Genomic DNA, 27,319 nt, shown 5'->3' with positions numbered 1-27,319 from the left:
AAAATAATAAATTCACAGATGAACTCATCACAGGAATCATCTGAAATGCCTTCTAGTGCTGCCTTGTACAGCATATCTTATCTTGTTAGCTCCTGCGCAAAGGAATTTGCTTTTTACCCCCATAAGAATTCCCTCAAATAAGTCAATTTGTGGGGAGTAAGAGAATGAAATTACCCAGAAAATTATTCACAGCGGACATAACTTTGAGAAAGCAATTTTCCTGCACCAGCTGTTATAAGCAAGAGTTTTGAAACTACTAAACATGTACGAGTGCAGCCTTTATTTAATTAAGCATTCAGTAACATTTTATTTGTATCTGTTCTTAAGTTTCTGATTTTTATTTAGTCTGCCTTTGACTATTAAGTTCCAGATGTAGGTTGCATTTAGACTAATCCAACAAACAGTAATTGCAAGTTAAGTTTCAGTTTACAGCCTATGTAAATAATGAGTCAAAGACAGACTCAATAAAAGGAAATGTACACAGCTAGAAGCAGCCAGATTCAGGCTGCAAGGCTTTGGGAAGACTAAGCGATACTACAGAATTGGGAATTTGAGAAGGTTTTCCATTTGCCACGTGTGGAGGATCAGTTACAGGCTTGACATGGGGCGGGATGTGCTGGGAGCTATTTGCCTTTAATAAATTAAATATTAGGGTATTTCATTGCAAATCAAGGTATGTCTGCTCCATTTGGCAGACAGCTTTGGCATCCACTCTGAGCTTGAGCCTGATCCTGCAAAGTCTCACAGCTGGACCTAGAGCTTACTACAGTGAGCCACTCAGGTCAGCAGGAATATTTATGGTATCGAGTGTCTCAGGATTGATCTCTGTGCTTGTGACAGTGTAAAAACTGAAAGGGAAAGAAATATTTGGGGAACCTGTGGGGATTTCCCCCTGAATTTCCTTTCCTGGAATCCTGCAAAATCCCCCCACTGCCGGGGATGACTTATTCCCTGGCTCCAAGACATTTCTGAAGAATAAGTTAACCTTTGGGATGCACCCACATTTCCCTAAGGGATGGCAAGCAAGGCCCCACAAATCCTGTGGCACCTAGTTATACAGTGGTCATTATACATTTCCTTGTATTACCGAGCCTGAACTCAGTCTATTTCACACAGCTCCAAAATGTTCAGTTTTCAGCGTGCTGCAGATTTTTGTATCGACAGTGCACAACCACAGGGTGGGAAGATTTCACTAGGGATTTTGGCAGTTGGGTCAGATTTCAATTTTTGGCACTCAGTAGGCTTTTGGCAGTGGGAAGCAGATACATCTCACCCTCATTAGTAAAGAGTCAGTTGATATGCTTCCAAATATTTATTTCACAAAATGAAGTGTTTAAGATCCCAAATGAAATACTCTGGAAATAGAGAAGCTTAAGCACGTACCTATCGATATGTGGCCATGATGGGATTATGTGCCCAAATAAATTTCGAGCATAAACATATGATTCTGTTATGTCCCATCTTTGACAGGTTGTGTCATCTATTGGATAGAACAAGGATCCCTGATTATTATTGCAGCTTTGCTGCTAACCTACTACAAATTTGGGTAAGTCACTGGAGCCCTTTTCATCTTAAACAGCTAGAAAATTTGTTTACGAACAGCAGTGCTTTCACTGCAAACTAGATGTTGAATCTGAGCAGAACCTTGCTCGATAAGTAGCAACTTGTATCACCAACAAATGTATGATGCAAGTAGAATGACCTGAATATATGGTAGTAGGCTCTCTGAACCAACAATTAATGAGACTTTCAGACCACCCAGTCTGTAATTGAGCAACAGTGCTATCATTAAACTAATAAGAGCATGGCTAGAGTTGTGGGGATATTACCAGCACTATACACTGCTAAAGCATCATTCAGAGTTAGTTCAGGCTTGTAGGAAGAGATAAGAGCAGCATAAAAGCAAAAATGAATTTGTGTTAGCCGAAGGGGTTAAAGGGAATAAGAAAGGCTTTTAAACATATCAAGGGGAAAGGGAGGTCCAGGGAGGAGGACAAAATTGATTCAGAAAGGGCCAAGATACCAGAAAGAAAAACACACAAACATTCGAGCAGTTACAAAGAAAGGAAGAACATGTGAAAATAATAGTTGAAGAAGGGAATAATTGCATAATTTGAACATGCAGATCTAGAGCCTGACTAGCCTGCCTGGCCTGCCTGCTCTGCGGGAAGAGTCTTTTTTAAGCAGAAAATCTCCTGCAAGGCAGGTAGAATGTTAAGGCTCCAGGAGTGTCCACCCAACAGATGTTATAAATGGTGGTGACCATTTATTAGTTTGATATATGGGATAGATCTTAGAGTAACAGGAGAAAATTAAGAAAAGGAAACTTTAGGCATAATATCCAAGAAAATTTCCTGACAGTGACATATTTTTGGCAGTGGGATAGATGGAGTTCCAGTGATTGGAATTGTTAAAACTAGACTGAAACAAACTACCAGAATAATATCCTATAAAGAGCAATTCTGTATTAGCTGTAGAGAGTTTGACTGGATGCTCATTCTAATTCCATCTACGATTCAGACACATCAGGACTAATACTTCACTCCAGAACAAGAGCAACCTCTAGTAACCTGGTCACAGATTCACCCAGCCTACTACAGTACTGAAATATACAGAGATGCCATAGAGAGAAGCATTAATAGGTGGAGATTAAAGGAACAGCTCTAAAGATTACCATGGCAGCTACAAGATCTGCAAATAATTACTGTCATGAATGAGTACAAAATCATTTGACTTGCTTTTAAACCAAAATGTTTTAGATATTTTAAACTGCTGCTTCATCCAAGATTTGAAAGCCTTATAAATGTGCAGCATTCATTTACAGAGGGGGAAAAACACTTGCCTACAGAAAGACAAATTAACCATTGTCCTGTTTCTACAATGGAATCTAGGGGTTTCTCTCTCCCTTCCCTTCCCTCCCCTTCCCCTCACACACATCCACCCACCATCAAGGTGAAAATTAAAACTTGGCAACCCCACACCTTTAGGTTCACTTCAAACTGCATACAAAGACCTAACAAAGTTGTTACTTACCAGTGATGGTTCATTTTGAAGTCCTCTATGCCAGTACTGGAGCAACAAGGTGTTCACAAAGGGATTGGTTACATTTCACTGACAGGACAATCCCACAGTGAAAGGGCCTTTACTCCATCACGGAGAAGAGTATTCGACAGTTCAATGGACACACTCAAATTTTTTCAGCAATGACAGGACTTTGAAGTTCATAAGGGGAGGAGTTAAGTTAAGGAAAGTGTCAGGACAGCCAAAGAGCAGGCAGAAAGGAAGGTAACATGATAATTCATACTTCTATAGCACATTGTAAAATGCTTTGCGGTGTACTGAGACAAACAGCCATTAAGTCTCACAACATCCCTATGAAGTATAGGCTGATCCCTACTCCTGACTGCCACAAATTGTGGTCTTGAGCAATTCACTCAAGTTCTTTGTGCCTCAGTTTCCCAATCTGTTAAATGGGATAATACAGGAGTGGGTAAACTTTTTGGCCAGAGGGCCACATCTGGGTACGGAAATTGTATGGCGGGTCATGAATGCTCACAAAATCGAGGATTGGAGTGCAGGACGGGATGAGGGCTCCAGCTGGGGGTGTGGGCTCTGGGGTGCAGGAGGGTGCTCCAGGCTGAGACCAAAGGGTTCGGAGGGCGGGAGGAGGATCAGGTATGGGGCAGGGGCCATGGTTCCTGGCAAATGGGAGCTGCAGGGGTGGCGCTTGGGGCAGGGCAGCGTGCGGAGCCCCCTGGCTGCCCCTAAGGGTAGGAGCCAGGTGAGTTGGGGGGGAGAACGTATGCTGTTGCTTACAGGAGCCGCGCAGATCAGGGCAAGCCCCCGACCCCCGGTTGGAGCGCCGAAGCAGGGCAAGCCCCAGACCCCACTCCCCTGCGGGAGCTTGAGGGCTGGATTAAAAATGTCTGGAAGGTTGGATGCGGACCCGGGCCATAGTCTGCCCACCCCTGGGATGATACCTACCTGCTGGGGTGGGACCTAGAGTTGTTATGAGGCTTAATTAGGTTTACTAATCTCAACGACATGCTCAGATGGGAAGCAGTACACAAGGACAATCTCATGCACAGTACTACAGACACCACCTTCAGTGTATAATATAAGTACAGTACATTCAATATTATGACAAGGTTACTGGGGGAAAATTTCTACAGTATACTTTTGTAGCACAATTCCACAATACACATCATGCTAATCGGATCTCCCGTACAATGAAAGGACTGCCTTAGAAATGAAAGATGGTTATTCCCCTTATACAGACTACCAGGGAAAATAAGACTCTGATACATGATTCAAAATGACTCATGAGAATTGCTCACCAGGAGACATGTATGTAGAGAAAACCTGAGCATGTTGGACACTCCTGGTTAAGTCTAAATCTTCCATGCACGAATACTGCAGCCAGGGCAAACTTTAGTAGTTTACAACCTTAACATTTCAAAAAATAGTCTGATTTTTTGTCTATCATGTATTCATTTAAAGGAAGTACATATGGCTGCATAAAGGTATAACGGTGGCCAATGGGAGCTGCAGGGGCAGTGCTTGTGGATGGGGCAGCGCGCAGAGCTGCCTGGCCACGCCTCTGCGTAGGAGCCGTAGGGGGGGACATGCCGCTGCTTCTGGGAGATGCATACATAAAAGGTACATAAAAAGGGTATACCATTGTGTGCAACAAAACTCATGTGTAGGGTGAAATGTGCAGAGGGCCAGCAGGAGTCTACATTTAAGTCTCCCTTTAAATCCTAAAAAAAAAAAAAGAAGTTTAACTGGGACTATGCATAAGCTTTATGTTGGCCCTTTGCAGAATGAAGAATTTCACCCCTGGGGCTTGTCTTCGCTACAGGTTTCTTCCCCCCCACACACAAGGTAGTTGTTTGTAATTTAAATCAAGGTACTTCACAAGTTCATAAAGGCTAGTGTGGACACTCCATGCGCCATTGATCCTGGCTACAGATATCTGTTCTTTACTTTCAGAGCAAATGTGCAGAGAGTGCCCAAACTAGCTTTTACAAATGTTCTGAGTACTTTAAATAATTAATTTATATTAATTTAATCTAGTCTAGTGTAATTTAAAGTCTAGTGTAAACATAAGAGTGAATTTGGAGACAAAAAGAAAAGGAGTACTTGTGGCACCTTAGAGACTAACAAATTTATTTGAGCATAAGCTTTCGTGAGCTACAGCTCACTTCATCGGATGCATTCAGTGGAAAATTTATAGATTTATAAACAGTGGGGAGGGGAGATTTATATACATAGAGAACATGAATCAATGGGTGTTACCATACACACTATAACAAGACTGATCACTTAAGGTTAGCTATTACCAGCAGGAGAGCGGCGGGACAATGACGGGGAAACATCTTTTGTAGTGATAATCAAGGTGGGCCATTTCCAGCAGTTGACAAGAACGTTTGAGGAACAGTGGGGGGTGGAGGGGGAGAATAAACATGGGGAAATAGTTTTACTTTGTGTAATGACCTATCCACTCCCAGTTTCTATTCAAGACTAAGTTAACTGTATCCAGTTTGCAAATTAATTCCAATTCAGCAGTCTCTCGTTGGAGTCTGTTTTTCACGTTTTTTTGTTGAAGAATTGCAACTTTTAGGTCTGTAATCGAGTGACCAGAGAGATTGAAGTGTTCTCCAACTGGTTTTTGAATGTTATAATTCTTGACATCTGATTTGTGTCCATTTATTCTTTTAGGTAGAGACTGTCCAGTTTGACCAATGTACATGGCAGAGGGGCATTGCTGGCACATATCACATTGGTAGATGTGCAGGTGAACGAGCCTCTGATAGTGTGGCTGATGTGATTAGGCCCTATGATGGTGTCCCCTGAATAGATATGTGGACACAGTTGGCAACGGGCTTTGTTGCAAGGATAGGTTCCTGGGTTAGTGGTTTTGTTGTGTGGTTGCTGGTGAGTATTTGCTTCAGATTGGGGGACTGCCTGTAAGCATGCAGACTAACACAGCTGCTACTCTGAAACCAACTTGGAGACAGTGACTCTTCATTTATGTTCTCATAGAATACTTAGCCCATTACACACTTTATACCTTCACATCTGTGACAGGCAGGTAAGCAAGCATTGTGTCATTTACAGATGCAGAAATAGAGCTACACTGATTTGTCCAATGCCCCAGAAGTCTGTCAGAGTCCAGATTTGAATACAGGAATTCCTTACTCCCAGTTCTGTGCTCTGATTCCATTGCTCTTTGGAATTGTGAAAGCACCTAATTGTTTTGTAGTGCATTACATTATTCCTATTGCTATTCTGGTCACAGTGAAATCACAGTGTAGAGTGAGAGTATGATTTCTCTCTATGGGAGCTCAGTTTTGTACAGAATAAGACAGAATGACTTTGTTTAACCCTCCCCTTAATCTGACTTTTCCAGAGGAGCAAAGATAAAGACAAAGTAACATCCTCATGAAATATGGCTCTTTTCTTCTCCTGGGTCCAACCCCTCACTTCCAAAAGCAGATTGTCATGACAACACACACAACCTGGAGACAATCCAGCCAATAAATCTGCAGAGGAAGCAGCCATCCCAAGTGTGGAAAGAATGCTGCTGCTTTAAACCTCCAAAGGCACAATAACCCCCACACAAATTAACCTTATTAGTCCGCTGTAGGCCTGCCAGAGTGCTGGTAAATATTTTCAAACCTGCAGGAGCCCCGATGCCCTCCCCGCCCCACAGGGTGGAAGCCCCGAGACCCCCACCCTGCAACTGAAGCCCAAAGCCACAAATGAGGGGGAGTGGGGGGAGGAAGGGAACGCACATGGGGGACTCCGGGAAATAATCTCTGAAAATTTAAGCCCCGCCTATGGTGAAAAATAACACTCCCCTTGGCACACTAACAGCTGTATTATCACAGAAGCAGCACACAAGTGACTATGCCTCAAGTCTTTTCTCCTTCCGTCCCCAAGAGGAGAATTAGACCACAATGTTTCACTAGTCCAGCAGGAAGATTCAACACCCGCCTCTCTCAGGTTTCTCTCTGATCACAGGTTGATCTCTGATCTCTCTGATCGCAGGTTGCCCGCTCACTGAACCCTCTCTGTGCCACGAGTGTCAATGGGACCCTTTTTATGCTCAAATCTTAAACAAAAGGAAAGAGTTTTTCGTAGGTAAAGAAGGAAAGGGAGATAGGAAGAAACATGCTTTAAAAAAAAGTTTGGTGATATTGTTACAATAGTGCTTTTTCCTTACACTGGCATTCCTGTGCACAGATGAGAAGGAGGCACAAAGCTGCGTCCTAGGTCATACTGAGTTATTCTGTGTGGTGGGAACAGAATGCAGGACTTCCAGTTACAAGTCCCCCATTTTGGACACTGATATGCCCATATGATCACAGTTTATTGAGCCTATAATGCTAAAACAAGTGGCAAACTACTGAACAAATAATAAAAAAACAACACTCCCAGAACACACTGTCTCATTACCTTCCTATAATATTTCAGCTGAGTCATGAACAGCAGGAGCAGCAGACCAGAGTTAGATTTTCCCTTCTAACTTCCACCCTCTCCATTTTCAGCTAGCTATAATTTTTGAAACTTTTACTTTTTTTAGCCTGAAATTTTTCAGGCTTGGTCTCTCCACCTGAAGGTGAATTGTTTTTCCCTTGAAAGTCTGAGCAAAAAAGGTTCAGCCTTCTTAAGAGTGAGAAAAAAAACATGTCCTACCATGAAAAGTGTCTTGCAAAATGGAATGTGATCGTGCAATGAGAGTCTCTAGTGTTATGTGTAGACAGGTTTACCCATCCGTGAAATGGGAAGAATGCTCAGAGGTTCTCTTATCTCTCTTTAGGCCCAATCCAGCTCCCACTGTAGAAAGACTCCTCCTGACTTCAATGTGAATTGGATCAGGCCTTGTAAGCTCGGATATCCTCCAATGAAAGGTGCTATTGGAGGCTTTTGAAAGCTCAGATAATGAACTACACACAAACTGGAGAGTTGCAACAAACAAACATTGCCATAAGATTATTTGCATGGGGAAGACAGAGCTGTTATTTGCAACACTGGCTGAGCCAGGAGTGTCATATTTTCTTCTAAATCTGGTCCTCAGTAGTTAGGCTTTGCTTAACCCTTCAGAGTGCAATCAAAAAATCCTGTGCCTACCTTGAGGGCTTTCACAGCTTTCTTCATCACTGTTGTCCTGGCAGTTATTTTGACTGTCGCATACAAAGCTTTTATCGATGCAAAGGCCGTTCTTACAGTGGAATCGGGCAGTAGAGCACAGCAAGGGATTTGCTGCTGTGAAAACAAAAGTGTGATCTTTCATTAGTAACTAGTTCTCACCCAGACAGAGAACTACTCCCTAAGGGCTCCTACAAAGATGGGTCACAACTCAACATTTGGTCTGTTTGCTGAGCCTGTGGGAGTAACATGACAGTCAAGTAAACTGAGTACTTCTAAATGATGGGAGTTGGAAGTTTCAATTCATGTAATATTCATTAGAATTATCAGAGAACTACCACAGCTGTGATAGACCTTCTCTTCAAACTGTATTACTCACTCTTAGATGTTTAAACATTACTCCTATTTTAGGCAGGGCTGTTCGCCTATTATTAAGGTTGCCCAACACTTCCCATTATAAGCAAAACAGGCACGTCTAAAACTTTGCCCAACTTTAACCATTTGAGCAGATGTTTCTTATGCCAGGATGTTTCTTATGCCTCAGGCTGTATTTTTGTGTGGGGGGAAATTTTTAGCCAAAACGGTTCAGCCATTTCCGAGAATGAGACTACGGGAAAGTATTTTGCCCATGTTAAAACAATTCAGGCGACCTTTTCTTATAAAGGCTCTAGAACCTCAGGCTGTGCAACAGGGACTCGAAACTTAGCAGGTGGTGACCTTTGTATCAAAGATGTGCCTTTTGTCATCTCTGTGAAAACATAGCCAAGTTATAAGCCTCTGAGAAACTGCAGTTCGCCAGTGCTCAGTAGAGACTTACTGGAGCTTCACAGCTTAATTCCCCAAAGATTCCATCAAAAATGGGCATGCTCTAGACTTGGGGTGAGCAGGACTTTCTATGCAATTACAGTTCCCAGCTGCTCTGGGCCATGACTGGCCTTGGTCTGACCCTAAAACTGAGACCAGAGAGCATGTCTCATAATGCATATGTATGAGGGGACCGAACGAGGGTTACACAGGCAATCTTAATTCTGAAATTTCCTAACTTTTCAGGGCTTGACTTTGTAACCTTAATAATGTTCTTTTAAGTTTTTGTGTATGTAATATTTATATTGTGATAGTGCTTAGGAGAACCAGTCATAGGCGAGGAGCCCAGTGTGCCAGGTGCTGTACAAACACCCAACAAAAAGGCTCTATATGGTCGAAGACTTTATAATTTAAAGTAGATTCACAGAAGCAGAAAAATTTCATCATCCACTTTCCCCTTCTAACCTAGCATTGTTAGTTACAGCACATTTACTGTTCTGTCCAGTCTCATTTGAAAAGTCTCAAGCTGAAAGATTTCCACCACTTCCCTTAGGAGACTATTCCACACTCTAATACATTTCACTGTCAGGATAAATATCAGGGAAATCTGCCAAAGTTTCCACTTCCTTAATTTCATCGTTCTACTCCTAGCTATACCCTTAGTATCACACTAAATAATCTCTCTCTCTGAAGAGTGTTTGCACCCTTCATATACAGCATATGTAACCATACCTTCCTTCTTACTCATTGCTTAGCCAAGCTAGACATTATTTAACTCTTTTAATATCTCCTCATAAGCCCCTTAATCATTTTTGTCGCTCTTTTCTGAAATCCCTCCAGTTTCTGGAAACGGAGGTGATTCAAACTGAATGCAATATTCAAAGTTAAACTTTAAAAAGAAGTTGACAATGCCCTTTTATAAGCCTTGCTTGCTTCCAAGTGTGGAACTGCCACAATTACCAGGAGATTACAGTTCTCAAAGACTAACAGGCTGCCTGCTTTTTTTTTTTTTCCTTCTTTAGAACTAACCAAAAGAGCCTCCCAAACAGTACATCTTCTGAATCTTTGAAATGAAACATATAGCATAAAGACCTCTGTTCATTCAATCACCTGTAGATAAGACACACACTACACACACCTTAGCAAATTACATATATACAACCCTGTAACACTGCAATGTTCATTTATAACAAAAATGCCAACTCTGCATGGTCTTTAAGCTAAATGCATGGCGTGTAGATTTCATAGTGGACCCCTGGGTCTACAGTACCATTGCTCCCAGAGAAACTGAGCAGAAAGTAAAAACAACGAGGAGTCCTTGTGGCACCTTAGAGACTAACAAATTTATTTGGGCATAAGCTTTCGTGGGATATAACTCACTTCATCAGATGCACGGAGTGGAAAATACAGTAAGCAGGTACAAATATACAGCACATGAAAAGATGGGAGTTACCTTACCAAGTGGGGAGGTCAGTGCTAACGAGGCCAATTCCCAACAGTTGACAAGAAGGGGTGAATATCAACAGAGGGAAAACTACTTTTTGCAGTGCTAATAAGGCCAATTCTATCAAAGTGAATGTGACTACAAAAAGTAATTTTCCCTCTGTTGATATTCACCCTTTCTTGTCAACTATTGGGAATTGGCCTCATTAGCACTGACACCCCCCCCACACACACACTTGGTAAGGCAACTCCCATCTTTTCATGTGCTATATATTTGTACCTGCTTACTGTATTTTCCACTCCATGCATCTGATGAAGTGAGTTATATCCCAAAAGCTTATGCCCAAATAAATGTGTTAGTCTCTAAAGGTGCCACAAGGACTCCTCGTTGTTTTTACTGATACAGACTAACACGGCTACCCCCTGAAACCTGAGCAGAAGGCAGAGGCGTAGTTTAAGCATATTGAAGGTATTATCTTTAGCCACATCTGGGGAAGGGTAGAAGATCAAAGGATCACTATGATCATTTGTAAGGCATACTCACAGCTATATATTGCATGCACACAGGAAATTATGTAATTCATAACCGATTACATATGTGTTGAGCTGATGTATTTTAAAAACGTGCAATCTTTAACTTCTCATTCCACCACCTCAAAGGTTTATTATTCAAGGCACCTTGGTCCAAAGCTCCTTCTAGTCCCATTTGTTCAAGAATAACCCAAAGATCACAAATCATTTCCTTAGACTTTAATCCTCTTTCTCTAACTTCATTCTCTCTCTAGGGGTGCCATCTCCCCACCGCATTCTCCCAGGGCTCAAAGCAGTCACTACAGGCCAACAACAGATGGCATCTTAAAGAAAGGTCAGAGATGTTGGTGCTACAATAGAGACACCTTAGTGTGGGGGGGAGCACAGAGATGAAAAGGGAATGTCCCCCCGTGCAGTGGACAGTGATGTATCACGGTTCAAATTGCTCCTTTTGTTATCTGAGAAAGCTGCTGTCTGTTGTCCTCCTCCTGACCTTTAAATGTCATTAAGGGAAAAAAAATCCAGCCTGCTCTGGCAAGAGTGAGCAAGTGCTTGCTGAAAGCTGCCACCTGCAGACCCAGAGCTCATCAGCGTATTTACCAACTCCGGTTAATAGCAGCAGAGTTGCCTGATTGAATATAATCTTTCCTTACTGCTATGCTATATCCTTGCTGTAGTTACTGATACAAAAGGGTCTAATTCAGCCATGTGCAAAGGTTTTAATACAAGTCAAAATGTATTAAAACTAACTTTCTGCTGTGACTTCCCTGAAACCCACTGATGGGGAAAAAGGAAGATAAATTATTTTTCTGTCACTTTCATAGCAAGCTTGCCCAATTTGGGGGAAATTCACCCATGGCACACAAGTCCCATTTCAAGCTTTTAAGTCACACTTAAGTGACGTATAGGCTTTGTGCTGATTTTCCCTACGGGGTGAATTTCACTCTTTCAAATCAAATAACTATATTGTTTTTCTAACAGCCAGCTCCCAGGATCTGCATGTCCAGACAGGCTTTTTGTCCTTCCATCCCCACCAGTAATAAAAAGAGTCAGAAGTCAGATGATACACGAGGTAGCCGAGCTCTACCACAGCCAAACGCTCTGCAGGGCTGTGTTAGTGAAGTCAGCAGGTGTGTAATCCAGGGACCAGCAGAGCAGGAGAGGAGACAAAGATGACAAAGAGAGGAATGAGAGAAGATAAGCAATGCCTAGACCATGGAAGTCACCCTGAGAAAGAGATACAGGGAGCAATTTCTTACTATGACCACTCTTTTCTATACAGTGAAACTCTCTTATCTAAAGAAAGTTAAAGCTCGATAAACATGAATGCGGAGCCCTACCCCACCATCCACTGACCGATTATAACAAAACTGTCAAGTTTAGCAAGGGCACCAGTAATAAAACTGGGGATCATACCCTTGGCAAGTAGCAGCAGGCTGACCTGGGTTGGTTTATAAAAAAAGACAAAGCTCAGTAGTGAGCGTTTGGAGGGTGCAAAGAGCGGCTGGTTATGTTTCAGTGTTTAATGTGGATCAACTGCAAACAATAATGCTTTAGTAACTAAGAATATAAAGACTTTCTAGGCAAGACCTGTGACCCAGACCCCCCCCCTCCAGCTGCTGAGCCCCTACCACCTTCACCTGGACCCCCCTACAGCCTCCCATTACCATTGCATCCAGAACCCCCCAACCAGCCCCTGTGCATCCAGATCCCTCACTGAGCCGCCCGCACCCAGACTGCCCCCGCAACCCTGTCAACCCACACCAGGATTCCCCCAAATGAAGCCCCTCCACATTTGGATCCTGCCTTGCTAAGCTTGCCTGCCCACACAGAGGGACAGGACCCCGGAGTGTTTTTGGGGTAGGCCCGGACCTTGCGCTGTGTCAGGGCTGGATGCAGCCTCGCTGCTGGGTCCGTGCACAGTGATCTCCCACCTTTGTGCAGCCAGTGGCCTGTGCGCCCCAATGCCATGCTGGAGACGCCACATTTATTTAACACATAAAATTTGCAGAATTTTAAAAAATTTGGTGCCAAATTTTAATGTTTTTGGCGCAGAATGTTCTCAGGAGTAGAGTTTACACTTTCTGAAGAGGCAGGTTTCTGACTGTTATTAACACTATAAATCTCCTGTTGCTACCAAGAGGCCCTGCAGTTACAAAGCAAACAAACCACAAGACGATGTAGGTAGTAAACAGAGAGTGTGCATCTAAATCACTGAACGTCTCCTTCTTGTGCAGTATTGATTTGTTGAAACAAACAAGAGGTTTCTCCATGTGCAGGTAGACTTGGCACTCACTACAATTTTCTTCATCGCTGCCATCTGGACAGTCCTCAAAGCCATTGCACCGGAAGCGGCCAATGATACAATGGATCCCACTAGCACAGGGGAAGAACGTGGAGCCACATTTGGATCTGGCTTTTGCTGCAAGACAAGAAACACAAAGAAAGCCAGAATTAGGGAAACAATTTGCAGGAGATTAAAACATCTTCCTATCAGAAGGATCTAAACGCAGGGCTGACCAGACACTCCCCATTACAAGACGCTGCTTTCAGTTCTTATAATTTTGTCAAGATTAAGTCATTTAAAGGACAAAATTTTCCATGCAGGGTATCTGCCTCGGCTGATTTTTTTGTTATTTTATTTTGAGGGTGGGGGTTTTGTGTTTTTTGGGGTTTTTCTTCTTTTTTTAAGCCAAAACAGGTCAGCTGTTTCTGAGAACAAGGTTGGGGGAAAATATGTGCTTCTGCCATGTTAAAAAATTCTAGCAACTTCTCTTAGAAAAGCTCTAGAACAGGGACATGAAATTTGGTAGGGGATGGAGGACTGTGTGTCAGGGATACTTTTTTGCTATCCTTGTGAAAATCTGATCAAATGTGGCCAAGTTATAAGGCTTTGAGGGGAAAAAAAAAAATTACTGAGCACGTTCAAACTGTGGATACCTATTCGAGTTCTGCAGCTAAAACCCCCCGAAGATTCTGTCTGCATGGAGCAGACTCGGACCTGGACTTTCCCGGCAAATGGAGCTCTGGACTGCTGAGGACCATGCTGGGTCTATAGACCTGAAAGGAGAGCAGTGAGCCTGTCTCTCAGGTGCCCAGGACAAATTGCCTACTGGCTTGGGCAACGTGCAGGAGGGAGATGCCCGATTCAAATGCAGAAGAGACAAGAGCCAGAGTGTTGTGAGGAGGAAGACTGGGACTGGAGGGTGGCAGGAGGGAGGGGAGGAAAATTGGTAGTCAGGGCGTGGGAGGAGACAGGGACTGGCTGAGTAAAGAGTGGGACAAGAAACTGGGGTGTGAGGAGGACAGCAATATTGGACAAGGAGCCTGGGGAGAGAGATTGGGACTGGGATTCTGTGGGGATGGGGGACAGAGAACCAAGGGGAGAGGTTGAAGGGGGTGCTAGAGGCCAGGGTCAGGGAGAGAACGATCAGATGAGGAGCAGGAAGTGGGGAACGAGGGCAAGCTGGGCAAAGAGACTGGGGGCAGAAGGGGGAAATTGAGATAGGCAGTCCAGAGGGTGAGACTAGGGACAGGTTAGAAGGAATGGAGCGAAAGGGGCCACACTTAGAGCATGGTCCCCTCCACAGCCTGGAATATAACCCAAAATTTCTGAGTCTCACCATCCCTCTGCTGTCAGAAAATATCTGTGAAACCCACTGGGAAAGTATGTGTCCACACAGAGAATCTGTGATAGCCCACTACAGTTCTGGTCCCGCAGTAGGTTGTCATTCCCTATCAGTTACTTCATTAGTGCAAGTGGCAGAGATCCGTGTGGTGGCTCTAAAGATTTTAATCCTGCTGATGACCCAAGTGGGTGTCAATACGATGTCATGTGATGGATTTTTTTTTTGATTAACAAAAACACCTTAGGAAATCACACACAAAATTTTGATAAAAGATTATTAAAGGTTGTAAAGTTAACTACTAAAAAGTTAAGAATTGCCACAATTAAGGTTGTCTGTACAACTCTCAGAGATACTGTAGTGATGAGAATCAAAGAGATGCCCGTGAAGAAATGAATAATTCTGTCTTCAGAGCATGGTTTGAATAACGTGCAGTACATAAGGCCTGGGGATATACTTGATTAATGAAGATAAAGCAAAATACTGCATAGCTGATCACTAGTGCACTGAATGAGACAGTGGTCCAGTGGAAAAAACAGTATGTGATCATATAATTAAAGATTGTATCATAATGCAAGCGGTCTGAATTAAGGCTAAACAGGCAACCTTAACTCTGGCATTTCCTAACTTTTGAGTGCTTGACTTTGCAACCTTAAGGGTTCAATTAAAGTTTGTGTGTGTGTGTAATACACTGATTGCATGGTATCCCTTACTCCTCTATCATGTGGCTTTTCTTTGATTGTAAACACTGTAGGGCAGGGACCATGTCTGTCTATATTTTGACAGCATCGGCATAACAGTAAATAATGAATACTCAGTGTCAAAATGTACACAGCAAACCAGATTTAAGAACGATATTGTAATAAATCCCAGGCTACTTAGGACTTCACATTTGTTAATTTTCTGCATAACATGGCCACTCACATCATGATGGCAAGAGCAAAAACATAACTCTGAGCCATGGGCTCAAAAAGCCTCAGTTTCTACCACATGAGCTCAAGACAAGTTCCATTTAACTGTTAGCATCACAGCATTTATGGCACAGTTGAGCAGCTTTGATTCCACCAAGTAGAAGCCGGTGGTACAGACGTATTCTAGTCAGGTCATAACATTTCATATTTCTACCCTGCCCTTCCTTCCCAAAGATTTCAAAGAGCTGTACAGATTACAGATATACTCTACAACGGAAATACTTGCAAGGAAGAAGACAGCAATCAACTGGTACAGAATATAATCAATGCACAATCAAAAAGCCAGGGGAAGAAATATCTTTCCACTGTCAATGGGGCAGACACTTGTTAGGGCACAAATCACTTCTAAGCTAAGTTTCCCACCTGTGGTTACCACAACCAAAGAACAAGTCGTTCCTCCAAAACATCCCCCTGTAAGAAGATTTAACATGTTTGCTCAAACTCCTTTATCCATTCCCTTCCAGTTTTTCACATTGGCATGCAGCTAGCATTTCCCTGAAGCTGTATTAGTGGATTCTGGCCTCTCTGAAAGGTTTCTTATATGTCACAGCCAATCACTGATCCAGTTCACTCACTCACTAGTGTGTACTTGCATGCAATCAGACCTGTTCAAGTGTGCGTGTGTGTGATTATAATGAATACATATTGTCCTCCAGTCACTAGCCTTAGAGAGAAGACTTAAATTGTACAACTAATGGAGATTCTCCTTTGGCCCAGATAGTAATGGCCTGTTTTCTTGGAGCAGAATGCCCCCAGTTCTAACCCCACCATCACGTGTTGATATCTATGCACTTGCACCACGTGGATTTTATGAGGACCCCCTGAACTGGAGATCAGAGTGCGATGGTGATAGGCAATGCTTTTATGCCCAAAATGAATCTGCGCCTCACAGACTGGCAAAGTTTAACCAGTTTAGAGGATGGTGAAGAAGTGTTACAAAAAGACAGCAAAGGAGGCATAAGGAGTGCAACAGTGGGCAGGAAAAAGGAAAGGAAATAACTAAGACAGGTGAGGGAGCAAAGAAGCCAGGACTTTGGAATCAATTCAGAGGAGATTCTCTCTTGCAGAGATAAAGTCAACACAGCTGCAATGAAATCTTCCCTGATGTCTCTCAGCAGATATTATTATATACACTGTTTTAAGAGCAGTCACAGCAACTAGATTTAGTATCCTTCCAAACCCAAGTCATGCTGTTCCTGTCCTACTCTTTACAGTGTTAGTAGTTCTCAGTTAGGATTATGAAGTTAAGATGTATCACTTCAGGTATTCACCAACTACCATTTTTTCCTGAACAGAATCCAAGGTCCACTCAGAAATAATAGGCCATTGCTTTGAAGAAAATAGGCGATAAATTATCCTGGAGTTACTGCCATGTTTAAACACACTAACTTTGGTAGTGGAAAAATCTCAACTGAAAAAATATTTTATGTCTTCAGAACTCTTTCCATATTGCATTAGAGCTACGTATCTTAATAGCCCTATGCTTGGAGACAAGTCCATACTTCACTGAGCATTTTACGCTTCAGCTGCAGAATCCAAGGACCACCGAAGTACCCCTATGGCAAGCACAGTCGCTGTTCACATCCACCAGGTATCTGGTTCTTTAAAGTCAGGACACAAATACACTGGTAGGTCAATGTGGGAAAGCTTCAATTGCTGTAGCCTATGCTGCACCTGCTGTATAGATAAATGGAGGACTTCCGCCTACAGTCCTTCCCATTCAGTCCGTGCTCACTAGCACCAAATCCAGAAGACAATAAGAACAGGCTGATGAGTCACAAGAGGCAGCATACTGATATTCTAAGTTACACAGGACGTACAAAGATCCTTACTTATTTTCAGTTTTCCCCTCTTGACACAGGTCACCCAAACCAGGGTATTTAAATTTGCACTCCAGGAGAAATAGCATGACTGCTTTTACATAAGTAGATCAAGTACAAAGAAAAGCAATGAGCTGGAATTCAACCAGTCAATATTTTTCTGGCACATCTATGTGCCTTTGCTTGAAATTGGAGGAATTTCCCCTTGTCCAGACCCCACTTGATAACGTGTCATGGCAGATGTGACCCAAGAGCAGTAAAATATATTAATTTATACACACATCAGCTGAAACAGAATATGCACACAGAGTAAAATGAGAACTGACAGTGAGCTGCAGCACCATGGACACTGGGAAGAACAGAACAAGTGCATCCTTTCACCACTGAAACATGCATTTCAGATCCCCTTTTGGCCACCATTAACCACAGAGTAAATCCCCTGTTGCCAAAAAGCATCACCTGTCTCTCAAAATCCAACAGAAAGGTAACTAATTAAGTTAGTTTGGGAAGAGCGCTTCACCACAGCATAAGTTGGTCTCTAAAATGAAACCCCACGCTGATTCACTAATGAAGGGTGAAATTCACCCCATGCAGACAGCTAGTACAAAGTCTATGCTCAAGTTAAGTCCCAGTTGAGTCCTATTTTGGCAGCTTTATGCTGCCCCACTGCACAGAGGTCAATTGCCACCAAAAAGCAAAGCTGCTTTATAGCTTTTATAGCTCTTTCATAGAATTGGGTTGTATAGTCCAACACAGAAATGACAGCTTGCAGGCATCATTCTGCAGCATTGATTAAAAGAACATATTACTACTAGCTTTATGGCACCAATAGAGAACCTCAGAAAATAATACATTCCCTTTTTAAAAAGTTTAATCTGTTTTATGATTTTTCAGCATGGAGAAGAACAATTCCCTACAGCGTGGAACCAAACAGAGACATGGCACATATAACATTCAAGCCTAATTATACATGGTTGGATTAACAAAATGATCAAGCCCCACAGCTCAATCAGAGGGTCCCAAAACATGACTGGGAATGGACAGCCTTTCAATGGATCCTCATTATTGGAAGCACCGATGCTTTTGTACTGCATAATTAAGTGGGTGTAATGTCGCAACTGATCAACCAAGATATCAGATGTGCTACCTAATTACCAGCAAGCAAGGTGTGTGTGTGTGGGGGAGAGAGAGAGAGAGAGGAGTAACAAACAAGGGCTAGGTACAAAAGGTCCAAGCAGCCTCGCAGAGGGAATCCAAATATTGGTCAACAGCACACTGCTGGGAAGTCATAAAGAGAAAGGCTTTTGAGAAGCCAGAGGCACCTGCTAGGTGGCCACTGGGCTGGAACAGTCCCAAACTGCAGGGCTTATTTTAAAACCTATTTATTACAATTAGTGTTTTTTCTTGTTGTGCTGAGCTTCGCAAATAAAACCTCAAAGAAGAAAACTTGCTGACGGAGCTTTAGTTCCTGAACCATGTCACCAGCATTTTGCATCTATGATCGTATGTAACACAGAACAGGCAGATTTCCTATTTTTAATTAAGGCAATTATTTTAAAAAGTGCTCTCTAACTCCATAGTCATTTTCAGATGGGGGCCAGGGAAACATGGCTAACAACATAGCCAGGTAAGCAGCAGACATTTTGAGGCTATCCGCAGCTGAAAGTGAACACCACGTATTTCAATATCACCATCTTTCCATTCAAACTGTTGCCTCAGAACCTCCCCAGGTAGCAATCATGCAAAGTAGCTGCATGCTGCTTCACAATCACAGGTCTCAATCCTACAGTAACAATGATGTATTTGACTAATCAAATCTTGGTACCTTCCGTGCAACAGCAGCTACTCTCTAAACTGATTCTGTACCCTGTGCAGATGCTGCATCACTTCACTGCCATGGATATATTCTTAACCACCTCTCTGCCAGTTCACCCTAACTCCAGCTGCTCTTGCAGCGGCCCTCTGTTAATGCTCTGACATTCCACTGAAGTCACCATGGAGCATCGTGGGGAACCAGGCCACAGGGCAGTACCGGAAGTTCAAATGGCTTGATGCAACGAGGATGCGAAGCAGCAGCACAGTAACTACACTGTGACAGAGTTATACTGCTCCCTCTTTCACCCACACTCCATGCTCGGAAGCGCAGTGATTAGCATAAATGGAAGACAAGGAAGACGACTCAATTTCAGGCAATGACACTGCGTACGCAGGCCTGGCAATGGGATATGGCGCCTTTCACCTCTCGATTGCTGCTTCAAAATCCAAACCAGCTCAGCTGTGACAGAAAGTTGCATCCAGCTAGTTAATTAGTGGGTTTGGTAGTTTCAGTCTATTTCCCAGTGGGCAACCAACCATCACCAAAAACTGCCACCATCACCACCACCAGCAGTCACAGCACACTGTATGGGTGTGGGAATGCATCATCCTCTGCCTTAAAGGTGGTCCCGTGAGGGGCACATTGGCAGGGCCTCTCTGGAAAATAAGGCGGTCAACCGGGCACCATTCCTCAGTACCACGTTCTTACACAAAGTCAGTTACACTGTATATTCATGCACAAAATACAAATGTGATTATCCAAACCTCAATTTGCTTTTGTCCAAAACAGGGCCATTTACCAGCATGTGAGCAAAACCTTTTGGTGACCAGAGTCTAGTGTCCTTCAGAAAGCTCCCAAGGTTATCTGTTTTTATTCCCTCCCCTTTGATCCTTGTCTAACCATTCAAACTGTGTAGATACACACACAGATCTTCAAGCAATTATTACTAGAGGAACACAATAGAAAATGTGTCTTAAATATAAACCTATTTTAGGCTCTGTATTTTTTCTAGGGAGTAATTAAGGAATCAATAGTCAGTTATACTGGTGGGAATAAATCAGCATCTGCCCCATACCAGACACCCCACTCACCTACAGCACACAAATGTAAAAGGAAAAGAATTTAAAAGAGTAAGACTCACAGCCCCTTAATACTGCCACAAAAAAAAAAGAGCTCAGTTTCCTTTGAAAGAGGAAGACATTTTTGCTCTTGTGGTGCTAAAGGGATGGTAGCTTTTGCTTGCTCTAATTTAAGTATTAAGGGACAAATCCAAAGTCAGCTCTGTCGCACCAGTGTAATTCCAGAGTAACTTCACTGAAGACAATGGAGTCTCTCGGGATTTACATTGGTGTAATGGGATCCAGCCTTAAGGCACTGCAGCACTAGTAGATCCACATTCTGCTCAGAGCACGTGTGTTAGTTAATACAGTGCACCACCTTGTTTTTGCCTAGTGATTAGCGCAGGGGGCAGCAGAAAAAATGGTTACTCACTTCTCGTAACTGTTGTTCATGTCCATTCCAATCAGGTGCGTGCACGATGGCTGGAAGATTTTTCCCTTAGCAGCATCCGTCAGGCCAGCCTGGGGACCCCCTGGAGTTGCACCTTCATGGCACTCAATATAGAGCCCTGCTGACCTGCCACCCCTTCAGTTCCTTCTTGCCAGGTACTCAGACAGAGGGGTAGGAGGGTGGGTATTGGAATGGACACGAACACCACATCTTGAAGAACAACAGTTACAAGGAGTGAGTAACCGTTTTTTCTTCAAGTGCTTTTTCATGTCCATTCCAATCAGGTGACTCCCAAGCCAAGTTCAGGAGGTGGGGTCAGAGCTGTCCACTGATTGGAGTACTGCTCTTCCGAAGACCGCATCATCTCTGGCCTGCTGGGTAATTGCATAATGTGCGGCAAAACTGTGTATGGAGGACCACGTCACAGCTCTGCAGATTTCCTGAGCCAGGAATGCTGTTGATGAAACCTGCACCCCCTGGTAGAGTGTGCAGTGATCAGCGGTGCGGGAACACCTGCCAGATCGTAGCACCCACGGATACAGGACACAAACCATGATGAGATGCGTTGGGATGAAACCAGCTGACCTTTTATCCTATCTGCCACTGCCACGAACAACTGGACTGACTTTCTGAACGGTTTCATTCTCTAGATGTAAAAGGCCAGCGCTACAGACATCCAGAGTGTGGAGTCTCTGCTGCCTGCTGCTGGAATGAGGTTTAGGGTAGAAAACTGGGAGGAAGATGTCCTGGTTGATGTGAAACTGCGAGACGACCTTCAGGAGAAAAGCAGAGTGAGGCCTAAGCTGAACCTTGTCCTTATAGAAAACCGTGTAGGGAGGGTCTGATGTCAAGGCCCTGAGCTCAGACACCCTCCTGGCTGAGGTTATCGCCACCAGGAATGCAACACTGTAGGAGAGGTAGAGCAGGGAGTATGTTGCTAAAGGCTCAAAAGGGGGGCACCCATGAGCCTAGAGAGGACCAAGTTGAGGTCCCAGACAGGGACTGGTTGATGGACATGAGAGTGTTGTTAGGGGGCTTATTCCTTCACCCACTTACTTCCCTGGTCCTTCTCGCATGAACAGAGAGCAACAATACCCGAAGTCCAAAGGTGCAAACAATTCGATGTTTATTGGGGTGAACTTCCAGCAAGCATGATTCCAGTTTCCTTCCTTAGTATCCTCCTTCCCAGCTCTGACACCACAAAGCCTTACACCTGTGTCCCTGTTCCCATTCCTGCCCTTAGCCAAACATGATTCCAACTTCCTTACTCCCATTCCCTGTTCCCATTTCCCCCTTTAGCAAAACATGATTCCAATTTTCTTACCCCCATTCCCTGTTCCCATCTCACACACCCACATGCCCATGCCCACCCCCACCCACACCCCGTCACTTCCTCATTGACTACAGATTATATAGTAAAACTTGAGTTCTGCTTAGCTATAACCTTAACCAATCATTTTCCTGAAATTTAACTAACCAATCCTAACATATTGTAACATGATTATGTAACCAATTATATCCCACCACCTCAATTAGTTTACACCCAGCAAAATTAATTATACAGCAGACAGGAACAATCACAGAACCAGACAGAGATTATACAGACAAACAACAGCAAAGTGGGAACTATAATGACAAAACAATACAGAAGTGAGGATTTCACATCCCAGCTATTGATAAGTGAGTTCTTGCCAGACAGGATGCTATCAAACTAAGTTTCCTTTTACATTTTCTAGGCACTTCCCTTTCTCTGGAGGTGATAGGAATACAATCCTGTCCTGATAGTGCCTAACAGCCCAATAGCACCTTATTTCAATGTGACTAGTTCGGAATGTGAGGATGTGACCGTTCGCTTCCCAGCTTATGGCTGCCTCTGCTGCTTAGCCAAAGGCCTGAGCCTAAGCACAGGGCCACAAACTGTCACAGTAAGAGAAGGCCCTTACACCAGGAGACAGTGGTTTTGATTCTTTCTTTTATACCTCTATCACTAGCCAAGTGATAAGAATACACCTAAATTCTTAGAGTATAGGCCTTTACAGACAGGCCTGAATATCTATATCCTAACAAGTGTAACCTGTCGAGCCCTTTTAGGAATCGGCTCAGCATGGGGTTAGCGAAAAATCGAGCAGTATTTGCATGCCCGAGTGGAAGGCCGAGATGACACCTAGGTGTACCCGTATAACGACCAACAAGACCCCCTTGTGCTTCAGATGGAGGAGGTAGTCCAGAATGTGGGCACTGAGCCAGCATTGAGGCCAATGGCGCTGCGTTGACCAGACTGAGAATCTCTTCCACTTGGCAAGATATGTGGGTCTCGTAGAGGGTTTCCTACTGCCCAGGAGGACCTGTCTGATCTGAACAGGAAAGCTCCAATGGATTTAACGATGGAGCTTCTACACCATAAGATGGAGTGACTGGAGGTTCGGGTGTTGGAGACGTCCGTGATCTTGTGTGAGACGGTCCAGGGAGAGCGGTAAGGTAATCAGCGCTCCCACGGACATGTCTAGGAGGGAAGCGTACCAGTGCTGACGGGGCCAGGCCGGTGCTATCAGTATGACCCGAGCTCGATCTCTGTGGATCTTGAGCAGCACCTTGTGAATGAGCGGTATCAGTGGAAAGGAGTAACAGAGAACCTCCCCAACAGAGGAGAAATGCATCAGCACTGGAGCCCAGGCTGTGATTCTGGAAGGAGCAGAACTGCTGGCACTTCCTGTTGCATCGCGTGGCAAAGAGGTCTATCAGGGGAAACGCCCACCTCCAGATGATCGAAATTGGGACGTCCGGGCAAAGGGACTACTCATGGCTGTGGAACGACCTGCTGAGGTGGTCCGCCAGCTTGTTCTGTACCCCGGGGAGGTACGATGCCTGCAGGTGAACTGAATGTTCTACACAAAAAGTCCCACAGCCTGAGGGCTTCTTGGCACAGGAGAGAGGAGTGTGCACCCTCCCCCCCGTTTGTTGATATAGAACATTGCTGTCGTATTGTCCATTGACTGATGCACACATTGTCCAGTTAGGTAAGGACAGAATGTTTGACATGCCAGGCACACCGCTCTCAGCTCTCTGGCATTGATGTGGAGACGCAGATCTGCTTGCAACCAGAGGCCTTGAATTCTGCAGTCTCCCAGATGAGCTCCCCAGCCCAAGTCTGACGCATCTGCCACCAGTGACAGAGATGGCTGTGGGGCAGCAAAGGGGACCCCTGAGCACACCTGCTCAGCATTGACCCACCACTGAGCGAGTCAAGGACCAGGCGAGGCAGGGTCACGATCCTGTCCAAGCTGTCCTGGGCTGGGCGATACACTGTCGCTAGCCACGACTGGAGCGGTTGAAGCCTGAGTCTGGTTTGCTGCACCACACAGGTACAGGCTGCCATGTGCCCGAGAAGTTTCAGGCATTTTCTAGCTGTAGTGGTAGGGAACTGCATGATGCCTCGGATTATGTCGTTAAGGGCCTGACACCTCGCCTGTGGCAGGTATTCCTTGGCTTGGATCAAGTCCAGTACTGCTCCTATAAATTCTATCCTCTGGACGGGGGACAGAGTCAACTTCGCTTCATTTAGGAGTAGACCCAGGGTCTCAAAGGGGGCTCTGATAAATATGACCTGAGACTCCACTTGGTTCCTGGAGCGGCCTTTGATCAGCCAGTCATCGAGGTGCGGGAACACCTGTACCTGGTGCGGCTGCAAGAACGCGGTGACAACTGCCATACACTTGGTGAACACTCAAGGTGCTGCTGACAGGCCGAACAGGAGGACAGTAAATTGGTAATGGGAACCGTTGACCACAAACCTGAGGTACTTCCTGTGGGGCTGAATGATTGCAATGTGAAAGTATGTGTCCTTCAAGTTGAGGATGGCATACCAGTCTGCTGGATCTAGTGAGGGGATGATGGAGTCCAAGGAGACCATGCGGAACCGGAGTTTCTTTACGAAATTGTTGAGCTCTCGCAGGTCCAGGATAGGCCTGAGGCCGCCTTTGGAATTAGAAAATACCGGGAATAGAAACTCTTGCCCCTGTGCTCCAGTGGAACCTCCTCCACTGCCCTTAGCGATAAGAGCAACTGCACCTCCTGAATGAGTAGATGCTCCTGAGAAGGGCCCCTGAAGAGGGACTGGGAAGGGAGGTGGAAGGGCGGGAAGGCACAGAATTGGATGGAATATCCCCTCTGTACCATGCAGAGCACCCAGCGGTCCGAAGTGATACGGGACCATGCACGGTAGAAAGGGGATAGTCAGAAGGAAAAAGGTAAGGTGGGGTTGATCCAGTCTCCGATCTGGTGCGTCATTCTTGACCACACCTTCAAAAGGCCAGAGCCCTAGCCTGAGGATGGGTGTTGCCTCCTCCGGCCACTCCTGTTCCTCCTCTGAGAACAGTCCTGTCAGTTCTGCTGATGGAATCTCGGAGGTGGTTCCGGTTTGGAAGTGTCTCTGCTGTGTGCCGTGAGTGTGCAGGCCCAATGACTTGAGGCTGGCTCATAAGTCTTTCATGCTGTGCAGCCTCTTGTCTTTTTTTTTTTCTTCCTCCTGAAAAGACAGAGTCTCACCCTCAAATGGGAGGTTCTGAATGGTTTGCTGGACCTCGTAAGGTAGCCCCGAGACTTGGAGCCCAGTCGCCATGACCTTAGTGGTAGCATCTGCAGCGTCCAATGCGACCTGGAGGGAATCGCGGGAGACAAGCTTCTCCTCCTCCACCAAGGCCGAGAACGCGGTTCAGGAGTCCGAAGGGAGGAGCTCCGTAAATTTGATCTTTGTCACACAGGTGTTGTACGAGTACCTGCTGACAACAGCCTGTTGGTTGGGGTCTGCCACAGGGTCTTGGTGGTGTCCACAATGGTTTTAATAAGTGGAAGAGCAATATAGGAAGGTCCTGATGGTGCAAGGATGTCCACCATGCAATCAGCCCCCTCAACTACCCCCTCAGCTTTAATGCCCAGACCCTGAGTGGCCCTGCGCAACAACTGCTGCAACATCCTGGTGTCCTCAAGCACCGGGGCTATGGCTGTACCCGCCAATGCTTCATCTGGTGACAAAGAGGAGGAAACGTTTATAATGAGTGGATGAGGCTAACAGTTCATTCTAGTTCAATATTCAGAGAGCTCAAGGACTGGGAACAAAGGACAAAAATCAACACCTGGCTAGAGCAACCTCCAAACTGATATGAACACTATTTCAATCATTGAATAAGGCTCACCTTTAAGAATTCTGATGCTCAGCACTTGGAAAGAGAACCCTACCTAAGAACTCAGTTAAAAGAGCCATACTAAAATTTTAGTCTCCAGCGGCTGTGCTAGCCAGATGACATCAAGAGAAGCTCTTATCTACTGGAAGACAGAATTAAACCTTTTGCTAAAAGTCACCATGATTCTCCCTCTCCAGCTCAATTTCTCCTATAGTTCTATAGAAAACCTAGGCTCCTACCCTAGCCACCTCAGCTAGGCAGCTGATGCTACCAAAGCCTTAGAGACTTAGACCAGAGGCTAATTAATAGCTGCAATAAAAGGTGCAAACTCAGGCTGGACTGAAAGGGCCATTTTGAGGCTCTCTGAATTTAAGTGGAGCAACTCGAACAACAAGCATCTTGCAGGAATGAGATATAAGGCTAATGAAATAGTAGGAATGGGATATAAGGCTAATGAAATAGTAACAACATGCCTGTGCTGAAGGCACTGGACTAGTAGGTAGGAGAGCTGAGAGCTACTTTTGGCTCTGGCACAGACTAACTCTGACATTTGGCCAGTCTCTTCACCTGCCGGAAGTCTCAGTTTGCTCATCTGTAAAATGAAGATATTACCCTACCTCACAAGGACATTACAAGGGTAAATACCTTAATGTCTGTAAAGCGCTCTGAGAGCGTCAGACAGAAGGTACAGTTCTAATGAAATACTACCATAAGTATCATTAAACACAGACTGATCTGCTGGAAGCATGGAACAGGAAGGAATAGAAACAGAAGGTAATTGTCTGTCTCTATCAAATCTAGCTGACAGCTGGGCAGAACCACATGACTCTCCCAGACACAGGTGTTTAAACCTTAAAACTGCTTCCAAATGGAAGGAAAGTCTGCTTTAAAAGTCATCTCTCCATCTGGGATCTAGCTGATGCCACTTCTCATGGGATAAGAGGAGAGGGTAATAAATCTGCCTGAGCTCCCTGCACTTTCCATACTTAAAACAGCATTCATGTTACATGACTCATCCCCTCCATACCCAACCCCAATCACTGGATCCTTTTATGGCCTATTCTTTCAAATGGCAAGCCACAGGTTTTTCCGAGGAAAAATATAACATAGATCCAAGCCCGTGTTGTAGGAACAGGCCTGCAGACCCCTGAATGGACTAATCACAGAGCATTAAAGCCTGAAGAAATGGATCCACTGAGCCGGGTCCCCAAAATACTACTTGATAAATACCTCTCTTCCCCGAGCATTTTGATTTTCGTTTTCCAGCAGCTCTCCCTCACTCCTTTTTCAGAGTGCAATACAAACAAGATCACTGGGCTCCACCAGCCTGCTCCTGCTCCTTTTGAAATCCATGGGGTTTTTGCCACAGACTTGAACAAGCGCCTTTAGTTTCTTCTGTAGTCAGGGGATAGAGTATGCTTCTTTGTCCCCTTGCAGGTCTCCTCTGATAGAAGCCCTTTTGTTT

General features: G+C 44.5%; 1 protein-coding gene across 4 annotated transcripts in view; it reads right to left on the bottom strand.

Annotated features, from left to right (window-relative positions):
* Positions 1-27,319, bottom strand: part of LDLRAD3 (low density lipoprotein receptor class A domain containing 3) — a 181,485-nt gene that overhangs the window by 88,511 nt on the left and 65,655 nt on the right. For all 4 annotated transcript variants that reach the window (XM_084631427.1, XM_084631428.1, XM_084631429.1 and 1 more), the window contains exons 3-4: positions 13,229-13,354; positions 8,137-8,271 (exon numbers count right to left, since the gene is read on the bottom strand). In XM_084631427.1, the coding sequence (XP_084487553.1) occupies positions 8,137-8,271; positions 13,229-13,354 (261 nt within the window). The remainder of the gene's footprint in view (positions 1-8,136; positions 8,272-13,228; positions 13,355-27,319) is intronic.

Source organism: Lepidochelys olivacea, assembly GCF_965140295.1.
Source record: "Lepidochelys olivacea isolate rLepOli2 genome assembly, chromosome: 6".
Taxonomy (NCBI): domain Eukaryota; kingdom Metazoa; phylum Chordata; order Testudines; family Cheloniidae; genus Lepidochelys; species Lepidochelys olivacea.
Note: the sequence above shows the minus strand (reverse complement) of the source record. Positions and strands in the feature narration are given on the sequence as shown.